This window comes from Mobula birostris, chromosome 10 (genome assembly GCF_030028105.1).
Source record: "Mobula birostris isolate sMobBir1 chromosome 10, sMobBir1.hap1, whole genome shotgun sequence".
NCBI classification, from domain to species: domain Eukaryota; kingdom Metazoa; phylum Chordata; class Chondrichthyes; order Myliobatiformes; family Myliobatidae; genus Mobula; species Mobula birostris.
The window spans coordinates 138396517-138423744 of NC_092379.1; the positions used below are offsets into that span (position 1 = coordinate 138396517).

Here is a 27228-nt window from a genome sequence, read left to right on the forward strand (position 1 = left end):
AAGGTGCTTTCACCGTTACGGAAAAAATCAGCGCGCGATAAAAGGCAGCGCGCGCCCCGAGCAGCCAAGCTCCTCCCCCGGAACTGCATTATCGCCGGCACTGTTTAAACACGTGCCTGTCAGAAGCCATTAGCAAGATGTGTTCTAAGGTATCTGAAAAACCTAAAAGAGCTTGTAAGGGTGTTACACTTAGTGTAAAACTAGACATAAATAAGCGTTTCAATCGTGGTGAACGAAGTAAGGGCAAAGTGAGTTTGGCTTGTGGAAGTTGACGAAGATGATGTTGAAGAGGTTTTGGCATCTCATGACCAAGAACTGATAGATGAAGAGTTGATGCAATTGGAAGAAGAAAGGATAACAATCGAAACCGAATGTAGTAGCGAACGGACCGAAAGTGAAGTCGTCTAGGAACTGAACGTGAAGCAACTGCATGAGATCTTCGCTGCAATGATTGCAGAAAAGTATGACTTTAATTTTGAAAGGTTACGTTGGTTTAGGGCATATTTTCAAGATGGTTTGAGTACTTACAAAGAACTATATGATAGAAAAATGCGTGCGGCTAAACAGACAAGCATACTGTCGTTTTTCAAGCCTTCTACATCAGCCACAGCAGACAACGAACCTCGACCTTCGACATCGAGGCAGGCAGACATAGAAGATGACCTGCCTGCCCTGATGGAAACAGAAGACCATGAGATGACACCCCAGTGTCCCACCACCCCAACCCCCAGGCCGTGGACCAATACATTGCCATAGAGAATGCAGCGGTAGCCAGGACGCACGCAGCACATCTTTTAAGATAAAAGCCTAAATAAACAAGCTAATTAATCAGGTACCGCCTGGCATGTAAATGTCCGCCCAGATCAGATCCGATGCGTCGCCTTTGATCTGGGCTGACGTTTACGTGCCGGGTGGCACCTAATTAATTAGCTTGTTTATTTCGGCTTTTTTCTTAAAGATGTGCTGGGTGCGCCCTGGATACCGCTGCATTCTCCACGGATCGATATCGGTCGGCGGCCTGGAGGTTGGGGACCACTGCAGCACCCCAACCTCCGACGACTCAGCCTAACACACCCTCATCAGTCTGCTTGGCGCTGTCTTCTCAATTCCGGTAAGTGATACTACACTGTATATACATTATTTCTACTTTATATAGGCTGTGTATTTTTGTGTGTTATTTGGTATGATTTGGCAGCTTCATAGCTTAAAGTTTACTGGAGAGAGTGTTTCTGCCAAGAACGCTTGCGTGAGATTTTCGCTACGGAGAACAGTGCGGCAATGATTGTAGAAAAGTATTTCTACTTTAGATAGGTTGTGTATTTATCATGTCATTCCTGCTTTTACTATATGTTACTGTTAATTTAGGTTTTGTGGTATTTGGCATGATTTGGTAGGTTATTTTTTGGATCTGCGAATGCTCACAAATTTTTCCCATATAAATAAATGGTAATTACTTCTTCACTTTACGACATTCTGGCTTATGAACTGTTTCATAGGAATGCTCTACCTTCGGATGGCGGGGGAAACCTGTATATATTTGAAATAATTCTCTTGTTTGTATATATGCTCTTTTTAAAATCAATAAAAAGATTAATAAAGAAAGAAGAAAGAATGCTACAGCTCCACACTACTCAGCTGACATGGAACTAGAGAAGAGCAATAATTTTCTTTATTGTCATTTACATCCTAACATCAGATAAAAATATTTATGTTATACTTCTCCATTACTTGGCCTTCCATGACACAATTACATGCTGCACACAGACTGTTCCTTGTTAAATCAGGTGTTGACCTTAACTTCACATCTAGTTACAGGACTAATAAACATTTTTATTGATAGCTTTTCTTTAAAAGAAACTGTACTTTGTTAAGCTCCATATCGCATTAGAAAAGATACTTGAGAAATTACAGTCATGGCCACATTATTAGTAACCTCCTATACCTAATAAACTGGCCATTATGTGTATATTTGTGGTCTTCTGCTGCTATGGTCCACCCACTTCAAGTTTTGACATGTTGTGTATTCAAAGATGCTCTTCTGCACATCACTGTGGCAATATGTGGTTACTTGAGTTACTGTTGCCTTCTAGTCAGTTTAAACCAGTCTGGCCATTCACCGCTGACCTCTCTCATCAACAAAGTGTTTTTATTCACAGAGCTGCCACTCACTGGATTTTTTTTTTGCTTTTCACACCATTTGCTGTAAACTCTAGAGACCGTTGTGTGCGAAAATCCTAAGAGATCAGCAATTTCTGAGTCTCAAACCGCCTTATCTGGTACCAACAATCATTTCACGGTCAAAGTCACTAAGATCGCATTTCTCCCCATTTTGATGACTGGTTTGAACAACAACCTCTTAACTATGTCTGCATGCTTTTATGCACTATTACTGCCACATAATTGGCTAATCAGATATTTTTACTCATGAACATGAACACAGACCCCTTGGTAAATGGTAGGAGTGCATGGCATAAAAAAGATTGGTAACCCTTGCTTTAGATAAACAGCGGACTTCCAAGTTTACAGATGGTTCATCTTAAAGGCTTTCCATGGGACTGTATGAATGATCCATTTGCGACACTAAAAAACTTCAGAACAAGTTCCTGATTTGTATGAAATCATACAGAGCCTGAAAGCAAAATAACTGCAACATTTGGATATCTGAAATAGAAACAGTAACTGCTGGAAATAATCCGACTGCATCTGTGGAGAAAAAGGAATTAATATTTCAAGATGATGACCTTTCTTCAAAACACAGACCTATTTATTTCTAATGACAACCTCTGAACATTCACTGCTTCTCCAGACACATTATAAATAGCTTAGTAACTCATATTTTTTCTTTCATTTCAAGTTCTATCAGGATTATAATTAGTCACTGAACATCACTCTCTCACCAACCCAGCCCTTGCCCTCTGAAATATGTTTTGAGAAAAACATCTATTTAGTGGACAATTTATTAGGTACACCTGCTCATTAATGTAAATACTTAATCAGCCAATCACATGGCAGCAACTCAGTGCATAAAAAAAATGCAAACATAGTCAAGAGGTTCAGTTGTTGTTTAGACCAAACATCAGAATGGGGAAGGAAGGTGATCTAAGTGACTTTGACTGTGGAATGATTGTTACTGTCAGACAGAGCAGTTTGAGTATCTCAGAAACTGCTGATCTCCAGGGATTTTCACACACAGTAGTCTTGAGTTTAGAGAGAATGGTGTGAAAAACAAAAAAGTGCCCAGTGAGTGGGCAGTGCTGTATGGGAAAACGTGGTCTTAATGAGAGGGGTCAAAGAACGACCAGACTGGTTCAAGCTGGAAGGACAGTGATAGTAACTCAAAGAACCATGCATTCTGTGGTGTGCATAAGAGCATCTCCAAATGGACTCCACGTCAAACCTTGAAGTAGATGGGCTACGGTGGCAGAAGACCTCAAACATACACTCAATTTATTTGTGTAAATTCAGTTGTCAATTTATTAGGTACAGGAGATGGGAATAACGTAGCCACTGAGTGAGGCAAATGCTGAGGAGAGTGAGTGGTTCATGGAGGGGCCGTTGGGTCCCAATGCTCATGGAGATGTTACTGAAACTGACATTAATGGATTGGACTGTAGATCATATTGGCCTCTTTTAGTTGTATGTTATTTTTCATGTTTTCGCCCATTCTTACTTGTTGCTGATTGGCAGGCTGGGGGTCTGGGTGAGCTGTTAGTTTTTGTGCAAGGAAGTGGTTGGGGGTTTTTGTGAGTGTGTGAGCGTGTGCGTGTGTTTGCGTGTACTGATGTCTTTCTTTCAACATCTTCCAAGATTTTCTGTATTTTATGGCTACCTGGAGAAGACAAACCTCAGAAATGTTTTCTGTATATATACACTTTGATAACAAAGAGGATACTAAAAGTTTCTTCAGATATATGAAGGGTAAAAGAGAGGCGAGAGTGGATATCGGACCACTGGAAAATGGCGCTGGAGAGGTAGCGATGGGCGGGACAAGGAAATGTATTTTGCATCTGTCTTCACTGTGGAAGACTCTAGCAGTATGAAGGATGTTCCAGATGTCAGGAGTCATGAAATACATGAAGTTACCATAACTAGAGAGAAGGTTCTTAAAGAGATGGCTAAAGAGATTGTGGCGGTATTAGTAATTATCTTTCAATAAATCATTAGATTCTGAAATGCTTCCAGAAGACTGGAAAATTGCAAATGTCATTCCACACTTCAAAAAGGAAGAAAGGAAACTATAGGCTAGTTAGCCTGACTTCAATGGTTGGGAAGATATTGGGAGTCAAATACTAAGGATGAGATCTCAGGGTACTTGGAGGCACATGATAAATTAGGCCATAGTCAGCATGGTTTCCTCAATGGAAAATCTTTCCTGACAAATCTGTTGGAAATCTTTGAAGAAATAACAAGCAGGATACACAAAGGAGAATCAGGTGATGTTGTGTACTAGGACTTTCAGAAGGCCTTTGACAAGGTGCCACACAAGAGGCTGCTTAACAAGCTACAAGCCCATGGTATTACTAGAAAAATTCTAGCATGGATAAAGCAATGACGAATTTGGCAGGAGGGAAAGAGAGGAATAAAGGGAGCTTTTTCTGGTTCTGTGTTGGGACTGATTCCTTTGATGTTATATGTCAATGATTTGGATGATGAAATTGATGACTTTGTTTGCAGACGATATGAAGGTAGGTGGAAGGGAAGGTAGTCTTGAAGTAGAGAGGCTATAGAAGGACTTAGACAGATTAGGAGAATGGCAATGAAATGGCAGATGGGATACAGTGTCAGGAAGTGTAATGAAAGGGTTTACATATTTTCTCTCCATTTTGAACATTTTTAAAAACTGCCGCAAAGGGACTTGGGAGTCTTAGTGTAGGATTCCCTTAAAGTTAATTTGCAGGTTGAGTCTGTAGTGCAGAGCACAAATGTAATGTAAGCATTCATTTCAAGAGGACTAGAATATAAAAGTGAGGCTGTAATGTTGAGACTTTATAAAGCACTGGTGAGGCCTCACTTAGAGTACTGTGAACAGTTTAGGGTCCCGTATCTTAGAAAGGATGTGCTGAAACTGGAGAGGGTTCAAGGGGAATCATGAAAAGGATTTCAGGATTGAATGGCTTGTCACATGCAGAGTGTTTGATGGCTTTGGGGTTGTATTCACTGGAATTCAGAAGAATGAGACGTGATCTCATTGAAACTTATCAAATGGCGAAAAGACTCGATAGAGTGAACGTGGACAGGATGTTTCCTATGGAGGGAGAGTCTAAGAACAGAGATGAGGAGGAATTTCTTTAGCCAGGTGTTGAATCTGTGCAATTCTTTGCCACAGGCAGCTGTGAAAGCCAAGTCTCTATGTATACTTAAGGCAGAGGCTGATAGATTCTTTATTGGTCAGGACATGAAGGGATACAGGGAGAAGGCAGGAGACTGGGGCTGAAAGGAAAACTGGATCAGCCATGACGAAATGGCAGAGTAGATTCAATGGGTCAAATGGCCTAAACACTATGGTCTTACAGTCTTAAAATGAACCTTTGAATAGATAGCAGGAAGTGAAAGTATTTGCGGATATCAGTTTAGTAATGGGATCAGTAGTGAATCACCATTGCTAAACATCTTAATTATATACTGAAGATTGAAACTTGGATAAGACATTCAACAATAGCAATGCTTCAAAAATGAAAAATTTTTTAAAATGGTTCAGGAAACAAATTCATTTTTATCCTGAAACTTACCTTTCCTTGTAATCTGAACAAAGCATAAAAATGAAGCAATCATGCAGTTTTCATTTCTACATTTAATCAAATTTGCAATCCATTAAAGGCAGACCAAATACACAGGAAATGTGCTGCCAGACAAAGACTTACTTGTTCTCGAAAGCCACAGTCAAAGCTTCTTCATGCACATCCTTCACAAATGCCTGGAAGAAATCAAAGAAAAATATTAAGCATAAAAAGGTTATAACATCAATGAAGTCTGTGCACATTTTGAAAGGTCTGAGGCCTCCATCGTTTGGAGTCCACCACTGAAGGTTGCACCCTAGCTGTCTATATGTTGATATGGAAGACAAAGCAGTATAGTGTAGAGAATAAGCTGCTTCCCATGCAGCAGGCTCACCCTTTCCATGCAGCTGATGAATCCAAGGGAAAAGCAAGACCGATACAGTTTAGTACTAGTGGTGTTGCAGGAGTTGCCAGTCAGTAATAGGGGTGATACTGATCACCAGGATTAGTAAATATTGTTAGGTGATCAAGCACCAAAGACTATGGTAAATGTCAGGTTGCAGCTAAACAGTGAGTTGATATTAATGACAGCCAATATAAACATGGATATCAGCATAACCCACCAATGCATGAAACCATCAATCAATAGGAAAAGCACACCTCTGCAATCACATCTAATGAAACAAGTAACCTTCAATAGCTTTATGGACCTTCCACAGGAGCCAGGTCCCAGTTCTCATTCTTAACTTGCCTTTACAAATGCACAACCATGACCAAACATCAATGGGAAGTGATATAGTTTCCAAACGTGCATGATAAACAAATATAAAGAAACACTATGGTCATTGCAAATTGTTCTGTGACTAGGTCAGGGTTAATTGGGTTTGTCAGGGATTGGTGGGGCAGCATGGCTCAAAGGGCCGGAAGGGCCTACTCCATGCAGTATCGCTAAGTAAGTGCATCAGCCCTCTTCATAATATTCCTCATTGTAATACTGTAACTCACTTGGAGAAACATTAAGCTGGAGTTGGGCTAAGTGACACTTTGTTAGTTCCACTGCAAACCCAAAATTAGCCAACCTAAATCACAGCTTGCAGATGGTACTTCTGTATGCAAACCCTCCAGAAGACTAGCCCCAGTTTACTGCTGAAGCACGAGAAGATGGGTTTTACTCAACGTACAAGAAACAATGGTTCTTCAATTAACCTGCATATCTAGAAAATATTGCCAAGACCATGACAAGAACCTAGAAATCAATCATTTTCCCTATCATAGCAGCCACCTGTCAGCCAAAGCAAATTAACAAAATTAATGGCTGCTTCCTGCATGCCAGCACAGGTTTTGTACAATTAAGACTGTTCAAAAATTGAGATCGCAAAGAGACCAAGCTGTTATTCTACTGAACATCAGTGAATCCCCTCACATGTATCAGAGACGTAAACACCCACTGTTGGTTGTTTCAAAACATTGGAGATACTTCACTTATTTCAAGATTCGGCATGGTAACAGGCCCTTCCAAGGAGCCCACTCATCCAATTACACCCATTTGACCAATTACACTACTAGCCCATACATCTTTTGAATGTAGGAGGGAACTAGTCCACCCAGAGGAATCTCCCATGATCATGAGGAAAGTGTACAAACTCCTTACAGACAGCGTCAGAATTGAACCCAGGTCTTTTTTAGCACTGTCGTCTTTGCAAAGTCCTTCAAAACCAATGTCAGCACCCCAGCATCAAAGCTCTGATCACACTCAATCAACTTTGCTGGGCATGCCACATGCCTGACAATAGACTGAAAAGTGCATACTTCCCCCTCCCTCATGAGGTTAGAAGAACAGGGAAAATTGCTTCAAGGATGGTCCCAAAGCTTTCCTAATGAAAATACAATGTTATCAACATATTGTAGCAATCCCTGATCCAAGACCACCCAAAACGGAGCAGCAGCATTCAGGAAGGCAGTGAGTACCTGTAATGGGCAAATAGCATAACATGTGATCCAAACCACTCACACAGAGCTGAGTTCACATGATCTCGGAATGCACATCTGAACTGGAAAAAAGTCACCTTCAACCACAAAATCATGCCCCAGAAGGAAGATGCAGCACTGTGCCTCATCTAAAACTGTGATGGAGAGCTATCCAATTTTCAAAAGACAAAAAAGGACACGCTAAATGTTAGATTTGAGAATAAAACATTTTAGAATATTTCTCTGCTTTCAAGATGAGGTAGATTGAACATTGGCACTGTGGAAGAAGCCAGAGAGTGGTAGTAGATGGGTGCCTGTCTGACTGGAGGCCTGTAACTAGTGGCATGACTCAGGGATCGGTGCTGGGTCTGTTGTTGTTTGTCACCTGTATCAATGATCTGGATGATAATGTGGCTAACTGGACCAGCAAATTTACAGATTGGGGGTATAGTGGACAGCGAAGAAGAAATCAAGCGAGGTATAGATAGGGTAAATCTGAGCAGGCTTTTCCCACTGAGGTTGGGTGGGGCTATGAGAGGTCATAGGTTAAGGGTAAAAGGTGAAAATTTAAGCGGAACATGAGGGGAAACTTCTTCACTCAAGGGTCATGAGAGCATGCCAATGCAAATAGTGCATGCAAGCTCGATTTCAATGTTTAAGAGAAGATTGGATTGGTTATATAGATGGCAGGCTGTGGTCCCAGTACAGGTTGATGTGAATAGGTAATTTAAATGGCTTAGTATGGACTAAGTGGGCTGAAGGGCCTCTTTCTGTGCTGTACTTTTCTATGATTTTAGTTTTCCTAGGGTAAGTGACTATCACACAAAACCGTAAAATGTATTATTGCAGTCATTTAGCTTCCATCTAAATGTAGGTGAAACGAAGAGTAAGTTTGCAAATGACAAAAATTGGTAGAGATGTAGCTAGCAAAGACATTTGTCTAACAACACAATGGAACACAGATCAGCTACAAAATTTGGTGGCGTGTCAATAGATGGAAATTAATCCAGAAAATAATGCAAGTAAAATCAAATTCTAGTAGGATATCCAGTATGTAAATGGCAGGAATATTATGAGCATTGATGTACAGAGACTGTGGTGACTATAATTAATGACACAGGTGGATAGGATAGTGAAAAAGGCATTTGATATGCATAAGAATTGGAATGTCACATTGCAATTGCATAAACCCTTGGCCAGACCACATTTTTGTATCTGTTTCTGATCGCCACACTACAGGAAGGATGTGGTAGCAACAGATTGAATGCAGAAGAGATTCGCCAAGATGTTGCCTTGATTGGAGGGCTGCCACTTAAAGAAAGATTGGATGAACTGTGTTTATTCACTGGAACTTCGACACTAAGGGACGAATTTATCAAGGTTAAGAAATATGAGGGACATAAGTAGGATAGATGGTCAAAATCTTTTGCCAGGGAAAGGGTAGTTAGAATTTGAAGCATGGGTTAAGGTAAACGGGGAGAAATTTAAAGGAAATCTGGAGAACAGATTTTTCCATACAGGGAATGATGGATTGTCAGAGGTGGTCATGGAGACAGGCAGAACTATAAAGTTAAAAAGGTGCCTACACATGTATATGGATAAGAAAGACATGGAGAGAAAGAGGCCTAATACAAGCAAATGGATTAACATAGACAAGCATCACAGTCAGGTTGAAGTGGGGGAAAAAAGCAGGTTTTTGTGCTGTATACTTCTATGACTCTATCTATGATTCAATGAAAATGTGCAAATATAAACCAAGAAAAACAAGTCCTCAAAATAGTTTCAGAAAATGTGGCACATAAAGTTATCAGAAATTAGATAAATAGCTATACTCAAACCTCAAGTGGATTTTAAGGTTTAATTTCCTCACTTTGCTATGGAAGGAAGGAAAAAACGCATGACAAACCTTGAAATATCTGCTTTGACCAGAAGGTCAAGTTAGAACCAAAAGTAAAACCAATCTGGACGGACAATGCTCTAAAATCCATTTATTCCTCTAAAGCTGATACTGCCAAGCTAAGAAAAAAAGACAATACTTCAAATTTAATATTTGGCAAAAAAAATTGAGAATATAATTTATAGTAACTACACTCAATCAAGTACTTGATAATCCAAACTTGGGCCAGGGTATAATACACAGCAGATTATTACATCAAGATGAAATTGAAGAAACTAATTATGTTGATTACCAAGCTGTAATGCAAACATACTTCCCAATAACTGCAGTAAAGATTTCAGAAAGGTCTTGTAGAACATGATCATCACTTGTTCTTCCACATTATCAATGTAAAGTACTGGTATACCATAAAACTCTGTTCATTTGTTATGTGTCATGTCATCTGACGTGAGTGATCATGGTCTCATGACAAGGAACTCGACAAGTGTTTCTACAGAAGCGGTTTGCCATTGCCCCTTCTGGGCAATGTCTTTACAAGATGGTTGACCCCAGCAATTATCAATAAACTTCAGAGATTGTCTGCCTGGTGTCAGTGGTCACATAACCAAGACTTGTGATATGCACTAGCTGCTCATACGGTCATCTACCACCTACTCCCATGGCTTCATGTGACATGATTGGGGGGGCTAAGCAGGTGCTACACCTTGCTCAAGGGTGAGCTGTAGGCTAGTGAAGGGAAGGAGCAACTTACATCTCCTTTGGTAGATATATCTCTATCCCGCCACTGATATCATAAGTGCAAGAGTTCAGCCAACCTGCTCAAGTTTGCTCCACCATTCTATCATCACTGAAAATTATTGCTCTCAACCTTATTCTTCTTCCTTCTCCCCGTAACCTTTGATGCTCTGACTAATCAAGAACCTAACAATCTCCACTTCAAATATATCCTATGACTTGACCCCCACGTTCATAGAACATAGAATAGTACAGCACAGTACAGGCCCTTTGGCCCACAATGTTGTGCCGACCCTTAAACCCTGCCTTCCATATAACCCCCCACCTTAAATTCCTCCATATACCTGTCTAGTAGTCACTTAAATTTCACTAATGTATCTGCCTCCACCACTGCGTCAGGCAGTGCATTCCATGCACCAACCACTCTCTGAGTAAAAAACCTTCCTCTATTATCCCCCTTGAACTTCCTACCCCTTACCTTAAAGCCATGTCCTCTTGTATTGAGCAGCGGTGCCCTGGAGAAGAGGCACTGGCTGTCCATTTTATCTATTCCTCTTAATATCTTGCATACCTCTATCATGTCTCCTCTCATCCTCCACCTCTCCAAAGAGTAAACCCTAGCTCCCGTCCTGACGAAGGGTCTCGGCCCGAAACGTCAACTGTACCTCTTCCTAGAGATGCTGCCTGGCCTGCTGCGCTCACCAGCAACTTTGATGTGTGTTCCTAGCTCCCTTAATCTCTGATCATAATCCATACTCTCTAAACCAGGCAGCATCCTGGTAAATCTCCTCTGTACCCTTTCCATTGCTTCCACATCCTTCCTATAGTGAGGCAACCAGAACTGGACACAGTACTCCAAGTATGGCCTAACCAGAGTTTTATAGAGCTGCATCATTACATCGCGACTCTTAAACTCTATCCCTCGATTTATGAAAGCTAATACCCCATAAGCTTTCTTAACTACCCTATCTACCTGTGAGGCAACATTCAGGGATCTGTGGACATGTACCCCCAGATCCCTCCTCTCCTCCTCCACACTACCAAGTATCCTGCCATTTACTTTGTACTCTGCCTTGGAGTTTGTCTTTCCAAAGTGTACCACCTCACACTTCTCCAGGTTGAACTCCACCTGCCACTTCTCAGCCCACTTCTGCATCTTATCAATGTCTCTCTGCAATCTTCGACCATCCTCTACACTATCCACAACACCACCAACCTTTGCGTCGTTCGTAAATTTGCCAACCCACCCTTCTACGCCCACATCCAGGTCGTTAAAAAAAAATCACGAAAAGTACAGGTCCCAGAACCGATCGTTGTGAGACACCACTAGTCACAAACCTCTAATCCGAATGTACTCCCTCCACCAAAACCCTCTGCTTTCTGCAGGCAAGCCAATTCTGAATCCACCTGGCCAAACTTCCCTGGATCCTATGCCTTCTGACTTTCTGAATAAGCCTACCATGTGGAACCTTGTCAAATGCCTTACTAAAATCCATGTAGATCACATCCACTGCACTACACTCATCTATATGCCTGGTCACCTCTTCAAAGAACTCTATCAGGCTTGTTAGACATGATCTGCCCTTCACAAAGCCATGCTGACTGTCCCTATCAGACCATGATTCTCTAAATGCCCATAGATCCTATCTCTAAGCAACACTTACAGTACGCTGGATGAACTCAGCAGGTCGGGCAGCATCAGTGGAAACGATGAGTCGACGTTTCGGGCCAGAACCCTTCGTCAGGACTGTTTACGATTCCTATCTCTAAGAAGCTTTTCCAACAGCTTTCCCACCACAGATGTAAGGCTCACTGGTCTATAATTACCCAGACTATCCCTACTACCTTTTTTGAACAAGGGGACAACATTCGCCTCCCTTCAATCCTCCGGTACCATTTCCGTGGACAAGGATATAAAGATCCTAGCCAGAGTATCAGCAATCTCTTCTCTCGCCTCGTGGAGCAGCCTGGGGAATATTCCGTCAGGCCCCAGGGACTTATCCGTCCTAATGTATTTTAACAACTCCACACCTCCTCTCCCTTGATGTCAACATGCTCCAGAACATCAACCTCCCTCATATTGTCCTCACCGTCAACAAGTTCCCTCTCATTGGTGAATACCAAAGAGAAGTATTCATTGAGGACCTCACTCACTTCCACAGCCTCCAGGCACATCTTCCTACCTTTATCTCTAATCGGTCCTACCTTTACCTCTGTCATCCTTTTGTTCTTCACATAATTGAAGAATGCCTTGGGGTTTTCCTTTACCCTACTCGCCAAGGCCTTCTCATGCCCCTTTCTTGCTCTCCTCAGCCCCTTAAGCTCCTTTCTTGCTACCCTATATTCCTCAATAGACCCATCTGATCCTTGCTTCCTAAACCTCATGTATGCTGCCTTCTTCCACCTGACTAGATTTTCCACCTCACTTGCCATCCATGGTTCCTTCACCCTACCATTCTTTATCTTCCTCACCGGGACAAATTTATCCCTAACATTCTGCAAGAGATCCCTAAACATCGACCACACGTCCAGGGAGGATCTCCCCCTCCCACTTTCAAATCTCTTACTAACGCTTCCTTCAGTTAGTCCTGATGAAGGGTCTTGGCCTGAAACGTCGACTGTACCTCTTCCTGGAGATGCTGCCTGGCCTGCTGCATTCACCAGCAACTTTGATGTGTGTTGACCACACGTCCATAGTACATTTCCCTGCAAAAACATCAACCCAATTCACACCCGCAAGTTCATTTTGGTAATGAATTCCAAAGATCCACCACCCTCTGACTAAAGAAATTCTTCCTTATCTCTGCCCTTATGGGATGTCTTTTAAACTTCCCCACTCTCCATATCCACTCTATCTAGGCCTTTCAATATTGAATAGGTTTCAATTAGAACCCCTTCCTCATTCTTCTAAACTCTAGCAAGTACAAGCCCAGAGCCATCATATATTAACCCTTTCATTCTTGGGATCATTTATGTGAACCTCTTCTGGGCCCTCTTCAATGCCAGCACAACCTTTCTTAGATGAGGGGCCTATAACTGTATATGGGATAGAAGTCACTGAGCCACCAGCTAGAGTCCCAGAACACTGATTGAAAGATACTGAGTTCAAATCTCATCACAGCAGCTACAAAATTTAAATTCAAGTAACTTAAGCAAATTATGGAAACAAAATATAATTAGGTAAGCTACTGAAATATCAGCAAAAACCCATCAGAGAAAGAAATTTGCTATCCTTATCAGTGTGCATACTATTTAATCTGGAACTACCTATGTGGTTAACTTTTCAGTGCTTTCTCAGTCCAGGGCTAGGTGAGGAGGGCATAGTTAGGGAGGAAATCAACAAATGCTGGCACTGCCACCAACATACAAACCCTACAAACACATATGAAAACATTAGTATCGTAGCAATTGTATCTAAATTTTTGTTTTAACAGTACAGATGACTCCCAGTTTGTGGGGGTTCTCAGAAAACAGACCAAGGTGAAAAAAAATAAATGTTAGTTATTTACCACCTTTAAATAACTTCCCTAAGTGCAAATTTGTTTCTGTACCTTCTGTATCAGGGCAGTAATTTGGGTATCCTGCAAGGGCAAATTTCCATTACCCAAACTGGCATGAAGTGAATATATACCTGATGATCAGCTGGTGAACTGCATCAAATTGGGGAAAAATAATCAAACGCTAAGATAGGACAGTCATCCATATCAAAAGTGGACAAAATGGACTTACCCTAACTTCATGATGCATGATAGTGGTAGGCTTGTATTTCACATCAGGTTTACTTGAATTGAGATCCCAGACTGGATCGCGTCAGGAGATGTTCACTGTGGAAGACGCTAGCAGTGTGCCAAATGTTGAAGGGTACGAGGGAAGAGAAGTGAGTGCAGTTACTATTACAAGGGAGAAAATGCTCTAAAAGCTGGAAGACCTAAGGGTACATAAGTCACATCGGCCAGATGAACTGCATCCTAGGACTAACCTGATGAAGGGTCTCGGCCTGAAATGTCGACTGTACCTCTTCCTAGAGATGCTGCCTGGCCTGCTGAGTTCACCAGCAACTTTGATGTGTGTTGATAGGACAAAATCAGCATGGTTCCCTTCAGGGAAAATCTTGCCTGATGAACTTGTTGGAATTCTTGGAGGAGATTGAAAGTAGGATAGATAAAGGGGATGCAGTGGATGTTGTATATTTGGACTTCCAGAAGGCCTTTGACAAGGTGCCATACATGAGGCTGCTTACCAAGTTAAGAGCCCCTGGTATTACAGGACAGTTATTGGCATGGTGAGAGCACTGGCAGATTAGTAGGAGGCAGCAAGTGGGATTAAAAGGATCCTTTTCTGGTTGGCTGCCAGTGATTAGTGTTGTTCCGCAGGGGTCGGTGTTGGGACTGTTTCTTTTTATGCTTTATATCAATAATCTGGATGACAGAATTGGTGGCTTTATGGACAAGTTTGCAGATGATATGAAGATTGGTGGAGGGGCAGGTAGTGCTGAGGAAACAGGTAGGCTGCAGAAGGACTAAGACAGATTAAGAGAATGGGTAAGAAAGTGACAAATGAAATACATGTAGGAAAATGCATGGTCACGCACTTTAGTAGAAGAAATAAATTTTCTAAATGGGGGAAAAAATCCAAAAATCTAAGATCCAAAAGGTCTTGGGAGTCTTATGCAGAACAACCTAAAGGTTAATTTGCAGGTAGTTGGTGGTGAGGAAGGAAAATGCCATGTTAGCATTCATTTCAAGAGGTCTAGAATACAAGAGCAGGGATGTGATGTTGATGCTTTATAAGGCACTGGTGATCCCTCAGCTGAGCATTGTAAACAGTTTTGGGCTCCTCATCTAAGAAAACATACACTGGCATTGGACAGGGTTAAGAGAAGGTTCACAAAGACGATTCTGAGAATGAAAGGGTTATCATAAGAGGAACGTTTGATAGTTCTAAGTCTGTGCTCGCTGGAATTTAGAAGGATGAGGAGGAATCTCATTGAAACCTTTTCAATGCTGAAAGGCCAAGATGTGGTAGACGTGGAAAGGATGTTTCCCATGGTGGGGAGTCTAGGACAAGAGGGCACAGCCTCAGGATAGAGGAGCATCCATTTAAAACAAATACGGAGAAATTTCTTTTGTCACATGTTGGTGAACTTGTGGAATTTATTACCACAGGCAGCTGTCGGGCCCAGGTCATAGAATGTATTTAAGGTAGAGCTTGATAGGTTCTTGATTGGACCCAGCATTAAAGGTTACAGGAAGGAGGGCGGGAAATCGGGCTGAGGAGGGGAGAGATAATAGGATCAGTCATGACTGAATGGCAGAGCAGACTCGATAACCAAATGGCCTAATTCTGCTCCTATGTCTTAAGGTCTTAAGATATTGAACTTTATAACATAGAACAGAACAGAACAGTACAGTACAGCACAGCACAGCAACAGGCCCTTTGGCCAATGCTATGCAAAACCAAATAAATTAGCTATCACATGGCCAAATAAACTAATCCCTTATGCCTACATAATGTCAGTATCCTTCCATTTTTCTCACATTCATGTGCCTATCTTAAAAGTCCCTAATGTATCTGCCTCTACCTCCACCCCAGGCAGTGCATGCCTGGCATCCGCCACTCTGTGTAAAAACATCTGTCTCTAACGTCTTTCAGATGACCTCCTCTTAACTTCAATGCATGCCCCTGCTATTAGATATTTCAACTCCGGAAAAAGAAATCATCTGCCCTGATGAAGGGTCTTAGCCTGAAATGTTGACTGTTTACCCTTTTCCAAGATGCTGCCTGGTCTGCTGAGCTCTTCCAGCATCTTGTGTTTGTTGCTTGGATTTCTAGCATCTGCAGATCTTCTCGTGTTTATAATTCTACGACTCTACTGTGGTCTCTTCCAGGGATGCCTATCCTGAAGAAATTTAAATCTTCCCTTTGAAGGGAATTCAGTGAATCCTGCTCTCACTGCTCCCCCTCTGTGATCTCTGCTGCCTTCCAACTATTACATCACATGCTTACCCAGACTCGCTACCACAGCCACGTATCAGTTCTGATGAAGGGCTGATTGACAATTGGTTACTCTCTTCCACAGATTCTGCCTCGCCTGCAGAGTTCGTCCAGCATTTTGTGTGTGTTGTTGTTCGTCTACTCTAACTAAACATCAATCAGATCTCCCTTCAGCTTCTGATATCATTATAACATCAAGGCCACTGATTAGAGAATTTTGATATTAATAATGTCAGTTGTCTATTAACTAAAGGATGGATAAAATATTACTATCAATCTCTTCTATATGTGGCAAATGACTGTGGAAAATTATAGAAAAGGCCCTGCATTAGATGCAGAAAATTGTAATTGCATGCAACCATCAGAGCCAGCCATCTGTCCAGAGTCACAAGCAAATGTTTGTCATTAGAACATATTTTTTTTACATCTGTGCCAGTTTTTGTTTCTTGTAGAAACCTGACAATAAAAACATTGCAATAAGCAACAAAAAGAAGTCAATTTTCAGGTTTGCTGGATAATACTTAAGTTATTTGGTTAATCTTAATTCACAGAGAAACCCAAGCTATTCCTTCAAAAAAAGAACAAATTGTTTTAATCAAAATAATTCTGGCTAGATTTTCAGAGGAATAGGACCTTTGGCCAATCATAAAACACCTATCTAAACTAATAACGCAAACAACAGGAATTCTGCAGATGCTGGAAATTCAAGCAACACACATAAAAGTTGCTGGTGAACGCAGCAGGCCAGGCAGCATCTCTAGGAAGAGGTGCAGTCGACGTTTCAGGCCGACGTTTTCTGTCTCTGTCTCTGGAGACAGCTTATCCACTGATGTCTAATATAAGCCTACTGACTCTCACAGCTATCTGGACTATTCCTCTTCTCACCCTGTCTCTTGCAAAAATGCCATCCCCTTCTCGCAATTCCTCTGTCTCCGCCGCAACTGCTCTCAGGATGAGGCTTTTCATTCTAGGATGAGGGAGGTGTCTTCCTTTTTTAAAGAAAGCGGCTTCCCTTCCTCCACTATCAACTCTGCTCTTAAACGCATCTCCCCCATTTCATGTACATCTGCTCTCACTCCATCCTCCCGCCACCCCATTAGGAATAGGGTTCCCCTGGTCCTCACCTACCACCCCACCAGCCTCCAGGTCCAACATATTATTCTCCCTAACTTCCACCACCTCCAACGTGATCCCACCACTAAGCACATCTTTCCCTCCCCCCCCCCCGCATTCTGCAGGGATCACTCCCTACGCGACTCCCTTGTCCATTCGCCCCCCCCCCCATCCCTCCCCACTGATCTCCCTCCTGGCACTTATCCGTGTAAGCGGAGCAAGTGCTACACATGCCCTTACACTTCCTCCCTTACCATTCAAGGCCCCAAACAGTCCTTCCAGGTGAGGCAACACTTCACCTGGGAGTCGGCTGGGGTGATATACTGCGTCCGGTGCTCCCGATGTGGCCTTTTATATATTGGCGAGACCCGACGCAGACTGGGAGACCGCTTTGCTGAACACCTACGCTCTGTCCGCCAGAGAAAGCAGGATCTCCCAGTGGCCACACATTTTAATTCCACATCCCATTCCCATTCTGACATTCTATCCACGGCTTCCTTTACTGTAAAGATGAAGCCACACTCAGGTTGGAGGAACAACACCTTACATTCCGTCTGGGTAGCCTCCAACCTGATGGCATGAACATCGACTTCTCTAACTTCCGTTAATGCCCCACCTCCCCCTCGTACCCCATCTGTTACTTATTTTTATACACACATTCTTTCTCTCACTCTCCTTTTTCTCCCTCTGTCCCTCTGAATATACCCCTTGCCCATCCTCTGGGTTCCCCCCCACCCCTCCTTGTCTTTCTTCCCGGACCTCCTGTCCCATGATCCTCTCGTATCCCTTTTGCCTATCACCTGTCCAGCTCTTGGCTCCATCCCTCCCCCTCCTGTCTTCTCCTATCATTTTGGATCTCCTCCTCCAACTTTCAAATCCCTTACTCACTCTTCCTTCAGTTAGTCCTGACAAAGGGTCTTGGCCTGAAACGTCGACTGCACCTCTTCCTAGAGATGCTGCCTGGCCTGCTGCGTTCACCAGCAACTTTTATGTGTGTTGCTTATCTAAACTAATTCCATTTAACAGAACCTGGTCCACTACCTTCTAAGCCCTGGCAATTCAAGTACTCATCCAGATACTTTTTTAAATGCTGTTGCTAGGACCTGCCTCTGCCACCTTCTCAGGTGGTGCATTCTGGTTGGCAAGTACCCTCTGCAATTTTTATCCCCATATTCTACCCAGGAAAATATGGTGCATTTGTTAATTTTTCTACTCTTTTCCCTTTTAATTAATTTGATCTGACAGCATTTTATCAAACAGTGATTTCTTCTTCAGGTAATTTTTTTCTCATTTCCTTTCCTCTCCCCCCTTCTTCTATTCCCTACTTTGGCCTCTTACTACTTCTCCTCACCTGCCTATCCCCCACCCCCACGGTGCCCCTCCTTCTTCCCTTTTTCACATGGTTGACTGTTCTCTTGTATCAGATTCCCTCTTCGCTAGCAGTTTACCTTTCCCACCCACCTGGGCTTCACCTACTAACTTCTAGTTTGGTCTTCTTTTCCTTCCTTAACTTTTTATTCTGGCACCTTTCCCCTTCCTTTCCAGCAATGAAGGGTCTCAGCCTGAAACATTGACAGTTTATTTATTTTCATAAATGCATTTTGTGTGCGTTGATCTTGTTAACTGTTAAAAATGTTAGTTGATTTCAGATTTTTTGCACATCTTTTGCCTACTTGTTACAATCTGCAAAAATGTTTCTCTGCAGAGTGAAGTCCATATTTCTCAACCTTTCTCAGTATTAAGATCTCTGTTACCGGGATCAGCCTTATGTGTCAGAATATATAGCTCATCTTTTACTAAAACAGTGGGCTAACACAACTTTCTTTTAACTTGCACTTTGTTTTTGTCTCCATGATCCCAAATATATTGACTTTTATGATTGTCTTCCTGAAGAGGCAGACACTTCCCTTGCTCATTGACACTTCGAAGTCTACTTCAAACTTTAGTTAAGTTAACAGTAAAATTAAGTTAGATACTGAAAAAAAGCTAAAATATTCCTGGTGTCATCATGAATTTGGACATCTGGAGTTAAACCTACCAGTCTCATTCTTCTGATTGACTACAATGCAGTTTCTCAAATTTAACTATACTACAGGAGGTAATTTAGCTAGGGCAATAAATGAACCCAAAGTTACAAATGAGCCTTTTACACTGAGTAAAGAACAAGTGATATCAGTTGATTTTTCTTTCTACACAGCAGATTGTTGTTATCTGGAATGAAGTTCCCCAGAGTATGATGGAAGCAAATTCTACAATAACTTTCCAAAGGGAATTGGATAGATAGCCATAGAGTGACAACAACTGCAGGGCAGTAAAATTTAAGCAGGACGGTAGTTCTAGTTGGGTAGCTCTACTAGACAGCTGGCACAGGCACAATAGATTAAACATTCTCATGTGCTGCAGGATTCTTTGAAATGTTGAGCAATGCTGTCCAGGGCCAGAAGCAAATGAGCCTCCAAAATCAGAAGGTGTAACCATTTCTATTTTAAAAGTCATGTGACTCAGAAGGAATTTCATCAGTATAATGTAGACTTTTGCCCCATGGCTGATAAAAATTTGTCTGAAATTTGTTCCAAATATTTCCTCTAATGAGAAGTTACAAATTAACAGAAAACAAAGATAATACTGTAGGGGGAAATAACACTTCAAATATCTAAATACTTCTGTGTTTTCTTTCATTCTGAACTGCATATTTTTCTCTTATCAAAGTTCCAACAAAGTATCCAATTCTATTGAATGTTGTTCTCTGTTAACTCATAGCTGCTTTTCCATGAAAATTCTGAAAACTACTTTAGCATCTCTTTTCATTCAGTACTGAACTATGTACATATATACAGAAAGGTGCCAGAAAAGGGCCAGTAACATCATGAAGGATCCCACCCACCCTGCTATTTGACTGTTTGTCCCACTCCCAGGCTACATATCATCCATCCCAGGACCACCAGACCCAAGCAGTAAAGCTGATCAATACCTCCACCCACAAACCCACCCCAACTACTTTATCATTTCTTGTCAGTCACCTTACATAGAGACACTCTTGTACGTAGTGTCACTTTATGAACATACAATCTATGTATATAGCTATCTTATGTATTTATATTTATTATGTTTTCATTATTATTCTGTTCTTCATCGTATTATGTGTCTTTTGTGCCGCACTGGACCCGAAGTAACAATTATTCCTTTCTTTTCTTTTACACTTGTGCACTGGAAATGACATTAAGTAATCTTGAACTTATCACGCAATGCTCTACCACTTTGCATGTCCTGTGATATTGGTATGTTATACTTTCCCTAACTCTAAAATGCCTTTCATTTGTTTTCGTTGTTAGTAATTTTATGTCTATTCCAATTTATGAAGCAGGGCATGCAATCTTTTCCACATGCAATACTTTTATGGAAGCTAAAAGGCACTCGCATTAACATGATGTCTTTCAAAGTCCTAGGACATCTCAGAATACTTCACAGCCAATAAATTACCTTCAAAGATTAGCCACTACTGTTTTGCAGCCAAGCGTGGCAAGCAATTTGCACACAACAAGGTCTCACAAACAGTAAGGGAGATAAAGACATTAACCTGTTTTGCTCATGTTGAGGCCCAAATATCGTTCCAAATTCCGTGTTCTTCAAACAATGTAATGGAAACTTTTACAGCAATCTGAACAGATAGACAGGCTTTGATTTAGCACTGTATGCAAAAAGAAAAGTATCCAATAATAATGTGACACAATCAACACTACACTAGAGTTAGCCTACAAAGAACAACTTTTATTTATAACAGAGGCAAAAATGATCCGAGGTGCTTAAAATAACAAAAACCACAGAAGTTGATGCAGGTCCAAAGAAAAGTCAGACTAGATCAGAGGTTCCCAACCTTTTTTATGCCATGGACCAATACCATTAAGCAAGGGATCTGTGGACCTCATCTTGGGAATCCCTGAGCTAAATAATCAAAAGTTTGATCAATAACAGGTTAAGAAGTGTTTGGAGAGAAAAACAGACAAAAAGGAACAAAATTCACTTCCAGAGTTTATAGTCTCCGCAGCTTAAGCCAAAAAGACAAAGATGAAATGATTAAATTTGACCAGGATTAGAGGTCAGAAATGTTAAGAGGGAGTAGGGCTGGAAATCAGTGACAGGAATGGATTAGCTCATGGAAGAAATTAAAAATATAAATTTATAAAGCTTAAACTCTCACATATTAGGGTGCAGATTCACAAGAAATTGGACAATGTAGTGGATGTCAAAGGAACACTTCATTGAAAGTTTTGGAAACACATTCCCAACAGCTGTCATTTTTCATATTCATATTAATTGCCAGGGAATATAATGTCAAAGAACAACTCAAATTCAGATTCTGATATACAAGAAAGTATAATCCAAACTGCTGCACAATTTCAATTTTTCTGTTTTATTTCTACACAACCAATGGAGCACTCATTAACACCATGAGCTAGGAATCAGTGGCTGCTTCCAACCATCCACTTTGTAAAATAATTTAAAAGTTTTCAGGAAGTTAGAAGAACATTAACTCTGCTATGTATAGGCCTAAGCTTGGTTGCCAGAGGAGGGGGGTTCGGCACCTATTAAAGGCCTAGAACTACAGAAATGGCAGCAGAAGCACTAAAGACCTCATGCCTGGGAAAGGAAGGGTTTCCACGTAGAAGTCGTGTGATGAAAGTGGAAGCCATTGGCCCAGGACAGACGATTCTGGTGAGCTGATGACAACGGCCTATGGCCTATGCCAAGTAGGGGTGATAGGCTTAAGAAGAACATTTAAGAAGTACAGAGATGAGCGCTCGAATTGTCATGGTAAGGAGAGCTACAGGCCAAGTGCTGATCAATGGATTTATATTAATGGGTGCTCAGTGCTCAGCAAGGACATGGTAGAACAAAGGGCTTGTGTCTATGGTGTGTTACTAGACTCTTCTTTTACTATTTTTGGAAATAGAGAGAAAAAGATAATGACAGTAAAGAGAATTTACAACAAATGTTCATTTACAGTAGATTTGAGACACTCCACATTGCTATTAGGGATAAGAGAGTCAATTCCACCAACACCATTGGGCTCTATTATTACAGTATGCTGATTAAAGTATAAACTGCACTTCAATTTGAACCTGTCTGGAACAGAGGCTAAATCAATATTAACAAGCAAAGGAGCCTGAAGCCACATACTCAATGATTCAGAAATAGCTTCTTCCTCTCCGCCATCAGAATGGACATTGAACCCATGAACACTTCCTCAGTATATTCCGTCTCTCTTTTTGCACTACTAATTTAACATACATACACACACATATTACATGCATATATATATACACACATATACACACACACACACTTATTGTAAGTTAGATTTTTATGTACTACTGCTGCAAAATGACAAATTGCACGACATATGCCAGTGATATTCAACCTGATTCTGAAAATCAACTTCCATAAACACAAAACCACACTAGTCCCTAAAAATTGCACAGCAACAGGCCTCTCCCGCCTCCCCTCCAAAAAAAATCTATTTACAGACAAGAATCCACAAAAGACACTTAAAATTGCAGTATAAACAAAATAAAGTGCTCCAAAATTGATTACTCAGTAAACGGTTTCTTTGATATTGATACCTGATAGTGTGTGGTAGTGAGGTGAGGAATCCATCATTTACAATACTGTATTTAATTCCTTAATAAATTATATACACAAAAATCCCCTCAGGTATTTGTTCAAAAGAAACAACTCCATAGATTTATGAAGCACATCATACAAGCCCTTCAGCCCATCTAGTCCATGTCAAACTATTATACTGCCTAGTCCAAAGGACCATAGCCCTCATATCCCTCCCATCCACGTTCCAATCCAAATCTCTCAAACGGTGAAAAAAAAACTCCCCACACTCCAGTCTGTCTAGCCAAAATTTCCTCATTAATGAACTTAAAGCGCAGAAAAGACAGAGAAAGAAAAAAAAGTAAGTTTCAGTGTGGTCAGTAATATCATGTTACCCGATCTACAGAACCTTTAGGATTGAAGAGAAAAGGCAAGGCTAGGGTCAACGATGTAAAGTATGAAGCGCTGTTTTTTTTTAAACTACACACAGACATGTCCCATGAGAACCAATTCACTGTATCACTGTGCCTGCACCCAATCTATCAGTTGATGAAAAGATGTTAAGCATTTCCCAGCAATGTTTTATTTAATTCCCTCTCAGGTGAACGTCTTCCTAACACACACACAAACAATGAGGAGGCGCCTGGGAACAGAGTGTAAACACAAAGGGGGACTTGGGTCTTGAGATTGAGGGCCCGAGAGCCAGACAGAGGGTCGGTCTGCCAGGCGTTGTCAGCAAAAGGATGGGAGTGGGCGTGTGATCTCTGGCACCCAGGACAGATTATTGGTGAGGTGGGTTTGGGGTGAAAGGAGGGGGGTGGGAACAGAAGGAGCCGAGGCCCCGGGCCCGACCGCCCACAAAAAACATACTCGCGGCTAAGGAGGGCGGTGGGAAAGGGGAGAGGGCCGGGTGAGTAACGACAGGAGGAGGGGAGGTGTGGGTGGAAGGGACCCGTGGGAAGCGGCGGCGTCTACCTTGTAAAACGCTCCGTTCGAGCCGCGCACCTCCACCATCAAGTCCTCCATCTTGGCCATGCCAGGTGCACTCTGGGCCCGCGCGCGCTCCCGGCGCCGGGGACTCCGCGTTCGCGCGCACAACGCGTGGACCTTTGGAGGGGCCCCGCGACGCACGTGCACGGCGACAGTTTGCTGGACCCTTGCTACTGCCGTGTGCCGCTGCCGCGCGCGAGATATTTTGAAATCAAGGGGTGTTTATTTAACTTTAATATGTATTAGCTTTTTGCTTTTATTCTTCCGGCTAAGTGCGAGGCTTAAATCCGGGTCCCACCTTCCGTCAGGCCGAAGGACATAAATAATTAATCAATTCCAATCGCACGCATGCGCGCGCGTTCGCGAGTCCGGTGGGGAGGAAAAACCGTAGGGTGGGATTTAGAGAGTGATTGATATCAGGATGAACCAACCGCCGAAGAAGTCTGCTTGCCTGCATTTTACCGACCAATTATACTGCAGAGGCTGGGCACAGTGATTGATGTGCCGCTACGAATTGGTGGGCCGGCAAGTTGCCATGGTTTTAGGGCGGGGTTACTCATTGGCGGTGGAGTTAGATTCCCGCTCGGTCTACACGGAGGAAAATGAGGGATCGGATTTGTCCTTGGAATGTGAGTTGGTACTTCCGAGGAATAGTTTATATGGAGTTTATAATAATATCTTAAAACCTCACCAATTTTTTAACCAATGCCCAAAGAAGGCATCCTATCTGGATGTATAATGCATGTAATTTGTTCTGGCCGTGACCAAAAGAAAGTGGAGTGATAAACACAAGAATTCTGCAGTCCTGTGAAGGGTCTCGCCACGGAACGTCAACTGTACATTTTTCCATTGATGCTGCTTGGCCTGCTGAGTCCCTCAAGCATTCTGTGGGTGCTGCAGTCTTGAAGAAGCCCGAAACGTGCCGTTTCCATAGATGCTACCTGCCTAGCCTGCTGAGTTGTGTGTATTTTCTCTTGTTTGAAATTCTGCAGGTGCTGGAAATCCAGAGCAACAGATAAGATGCTGGAGGAACTCAGCACGTCAGGCAGCATCTATGGAAAAGTATCAAGAGTGCTGAAAAAGTATCTGGGCTCAAAACTTTGACTGCTTTTACCTCTCCTTAGACGCTGCCTGTCCTGCTGGGTTCCCCCAGTATTTGATGCATGTTCCTGCAAAAACTAGAGTGCATTGTGGACGAAGCTCGGTACATCACGGAAAACAGACTCACCTCCACTAACTTTGTCACTGTCTCAATAAAACATTCAGCGTAATCAAATACCCCACCCACATCAGACATTCTCTCTTCTCCCCTCTCCCAGCAGACAGAAGATAACAATCACCTGAAAGTATGAACCACCAGGCGCAAGGACAGCTTCTACCCCATGGGTGAACGATTTATTAGTATGATAAAGAGTCTTGGCATCATTACACCCCTGCACCCTATTGTTCAACTGCACTGCACTTTCTCTGCAGTTGTAACATTTTATTTTGCATTCTGCTATTGTACTACTCCAATGCACTCTTACAATGAATTTATCAGTATGGACAGTATGCAAAACAGTTTTTTCTCCATATCTCAGTACCTCTGACAGTGATTAACCAATTTATCTTCAAGCCAGTTCCTGACCCACCCACTGTGATTGCCCTCTGGTCATGGTTCCCCAGACATTTCATTCTGACATGTGCCTCAAATTAATTTAAACCCACATATTTTCCATCCTTTTATTTGAAGCAGTGCATTTACCTGCCTATGTGAAAAACCAAAACCTGGAGCAATTGCATCCTTATGTGCTCTATTTGGGATGTTGACCGAACTTTTTCTCCCACAGAGACTCCATTTTTCTTTCATAGTTAGATAGCTCTAATATATTTGCCTTTACCGTCACCACCTGCAGCATGCACAGTTTCTGTAAAGACAAAACAATCTCTGACATCTTCCCCTAATTTTTCCTCCAATCACCTTAAAAGTTGCCTACTATGTCTGCTGGTGTTTAGGGCAGACATGAACGTCCACCATCTCTCTCTCTGTTCTCCGTCCTTGGCGATGTTAAGGGCTTCCTCCATTGTGCCAGTAGCTTCCTCTCAGTTCTCACTACCATCAGCTATGCAAGTTCTGGGTGGAGACTCAGGAATACCATTACACACGGATGTAGAAGGATTCTTCATTGCTGCTTCTGTAACAGTTTTGTTTGACCCTTCAGAGTTGTTAGCCCTGAGCTGAACCCCATAGCTGGAGGACTGGTGGACCACTCTTAGTCTGGCCTAGACCTTTTGACCTGTTTGCCATAGGTGACCCTACCAAGAGCCTAAGCATAGCTCTCTGGGTTATTGAGGCACGCAAGCCTTCAAACCACAGCAAGGGGGTGGTCCTCTTGGAGGTTAAAAGAACATATCCTTATTTTATCCATTGGCACTCTGTAGAAAGTCCACTCCATCTAGGCCTCTTATTATCTTATCAAGTTCAATTGTTATTCAACCACATACATGAAGACAACCAAACTGTCCATCATGGGTAAAGGCCTCCCAGCTAGAATCAGAATCAGGTTTATTGTCACTGGCATGTGACGTGAAATTTGTTAACTTAGCAGCAGCAGTTCAGTGCAATACATAATCTAGCAGAGAAAAAAAAATACAATAATAATAATAAATAAACAAGTAAATCAATCAGAGTATACATATATTGAATAATTTTTTTTTAAATGTGCAAAAACAGAAATACTGTATTTAAAAAAAGGTGAGGTAGTGTCCAAAGATTCAGTCTGTTTAGGAATCGGATGGCAGAGGGGAAGAAGCTGTTCCTGAATCGCTGAGTGTGTGTCTTCAGGCTTCTGTACCTCCTGCCTGATGGTAACAGTGAGAAAGGGGCATGCCCTGGGTGCTGGAGGTCCTTAATAATGGACACTGCCTTTCTGAGACACCGCTCCCTGAAAATGTCCTGGGTACTTTATAGGCTTGTACCCAAGATGGAGCTGACTAGATTTACAACCTTCTGCAGCTTCTTTTGGTCCTGTGTAGTGGCCCCTCCATACCCGACAGTGATGCAGCCTGTCAGAATGCTCTCCACGGTACAACTATAGAAGTTTATGAGTGTATTTGTTGACATGCCAAATCTCCCCAAACTCCTAATAAAGTATAGCCACTGTCTTGCCTTCTTTATAACTACATCGATATGTTGGGACCAAGTTAGATCCTCAGAGTTCTTGACACCCAGGA

At 42.1% G+C, this 27228-nt stretch overlaps 1 protein-coding gene across 5 annotated transcripts in view; it reads right to left on the reverse strand.

The window, feature by feature from the left end:
* fmr1 (fragile X messenger ribonucleoprotein 1) overlaps positions 1–24104 on the reverse strand; it is a 96385-nt gene extending 72281 nt beyond the window's left edge. For all 5 annotated transcript variants that reach the window (XM_072271051.1, XM_072271054.1, XM_072271055.1 and 2 more), the window contains exons 1-2: positions 24001–24104; positions 5862–5914 (exon numbers count right to left, since the gene is read on the reverse strand). In XM_072271051.1, coding sequence (XP_072127152.1) covers positions 5862–5914; positions 24001–24060 — 113 coding nt within the window. In that variant the 5' untranslated portion in view covers positions 24061–24104. The remainder of the gene's footprint in view (positions 1–5861; positions 5915–24000) is intronic.
* Positions 24105–27228: the final 3124 nt, after the last annotated feature.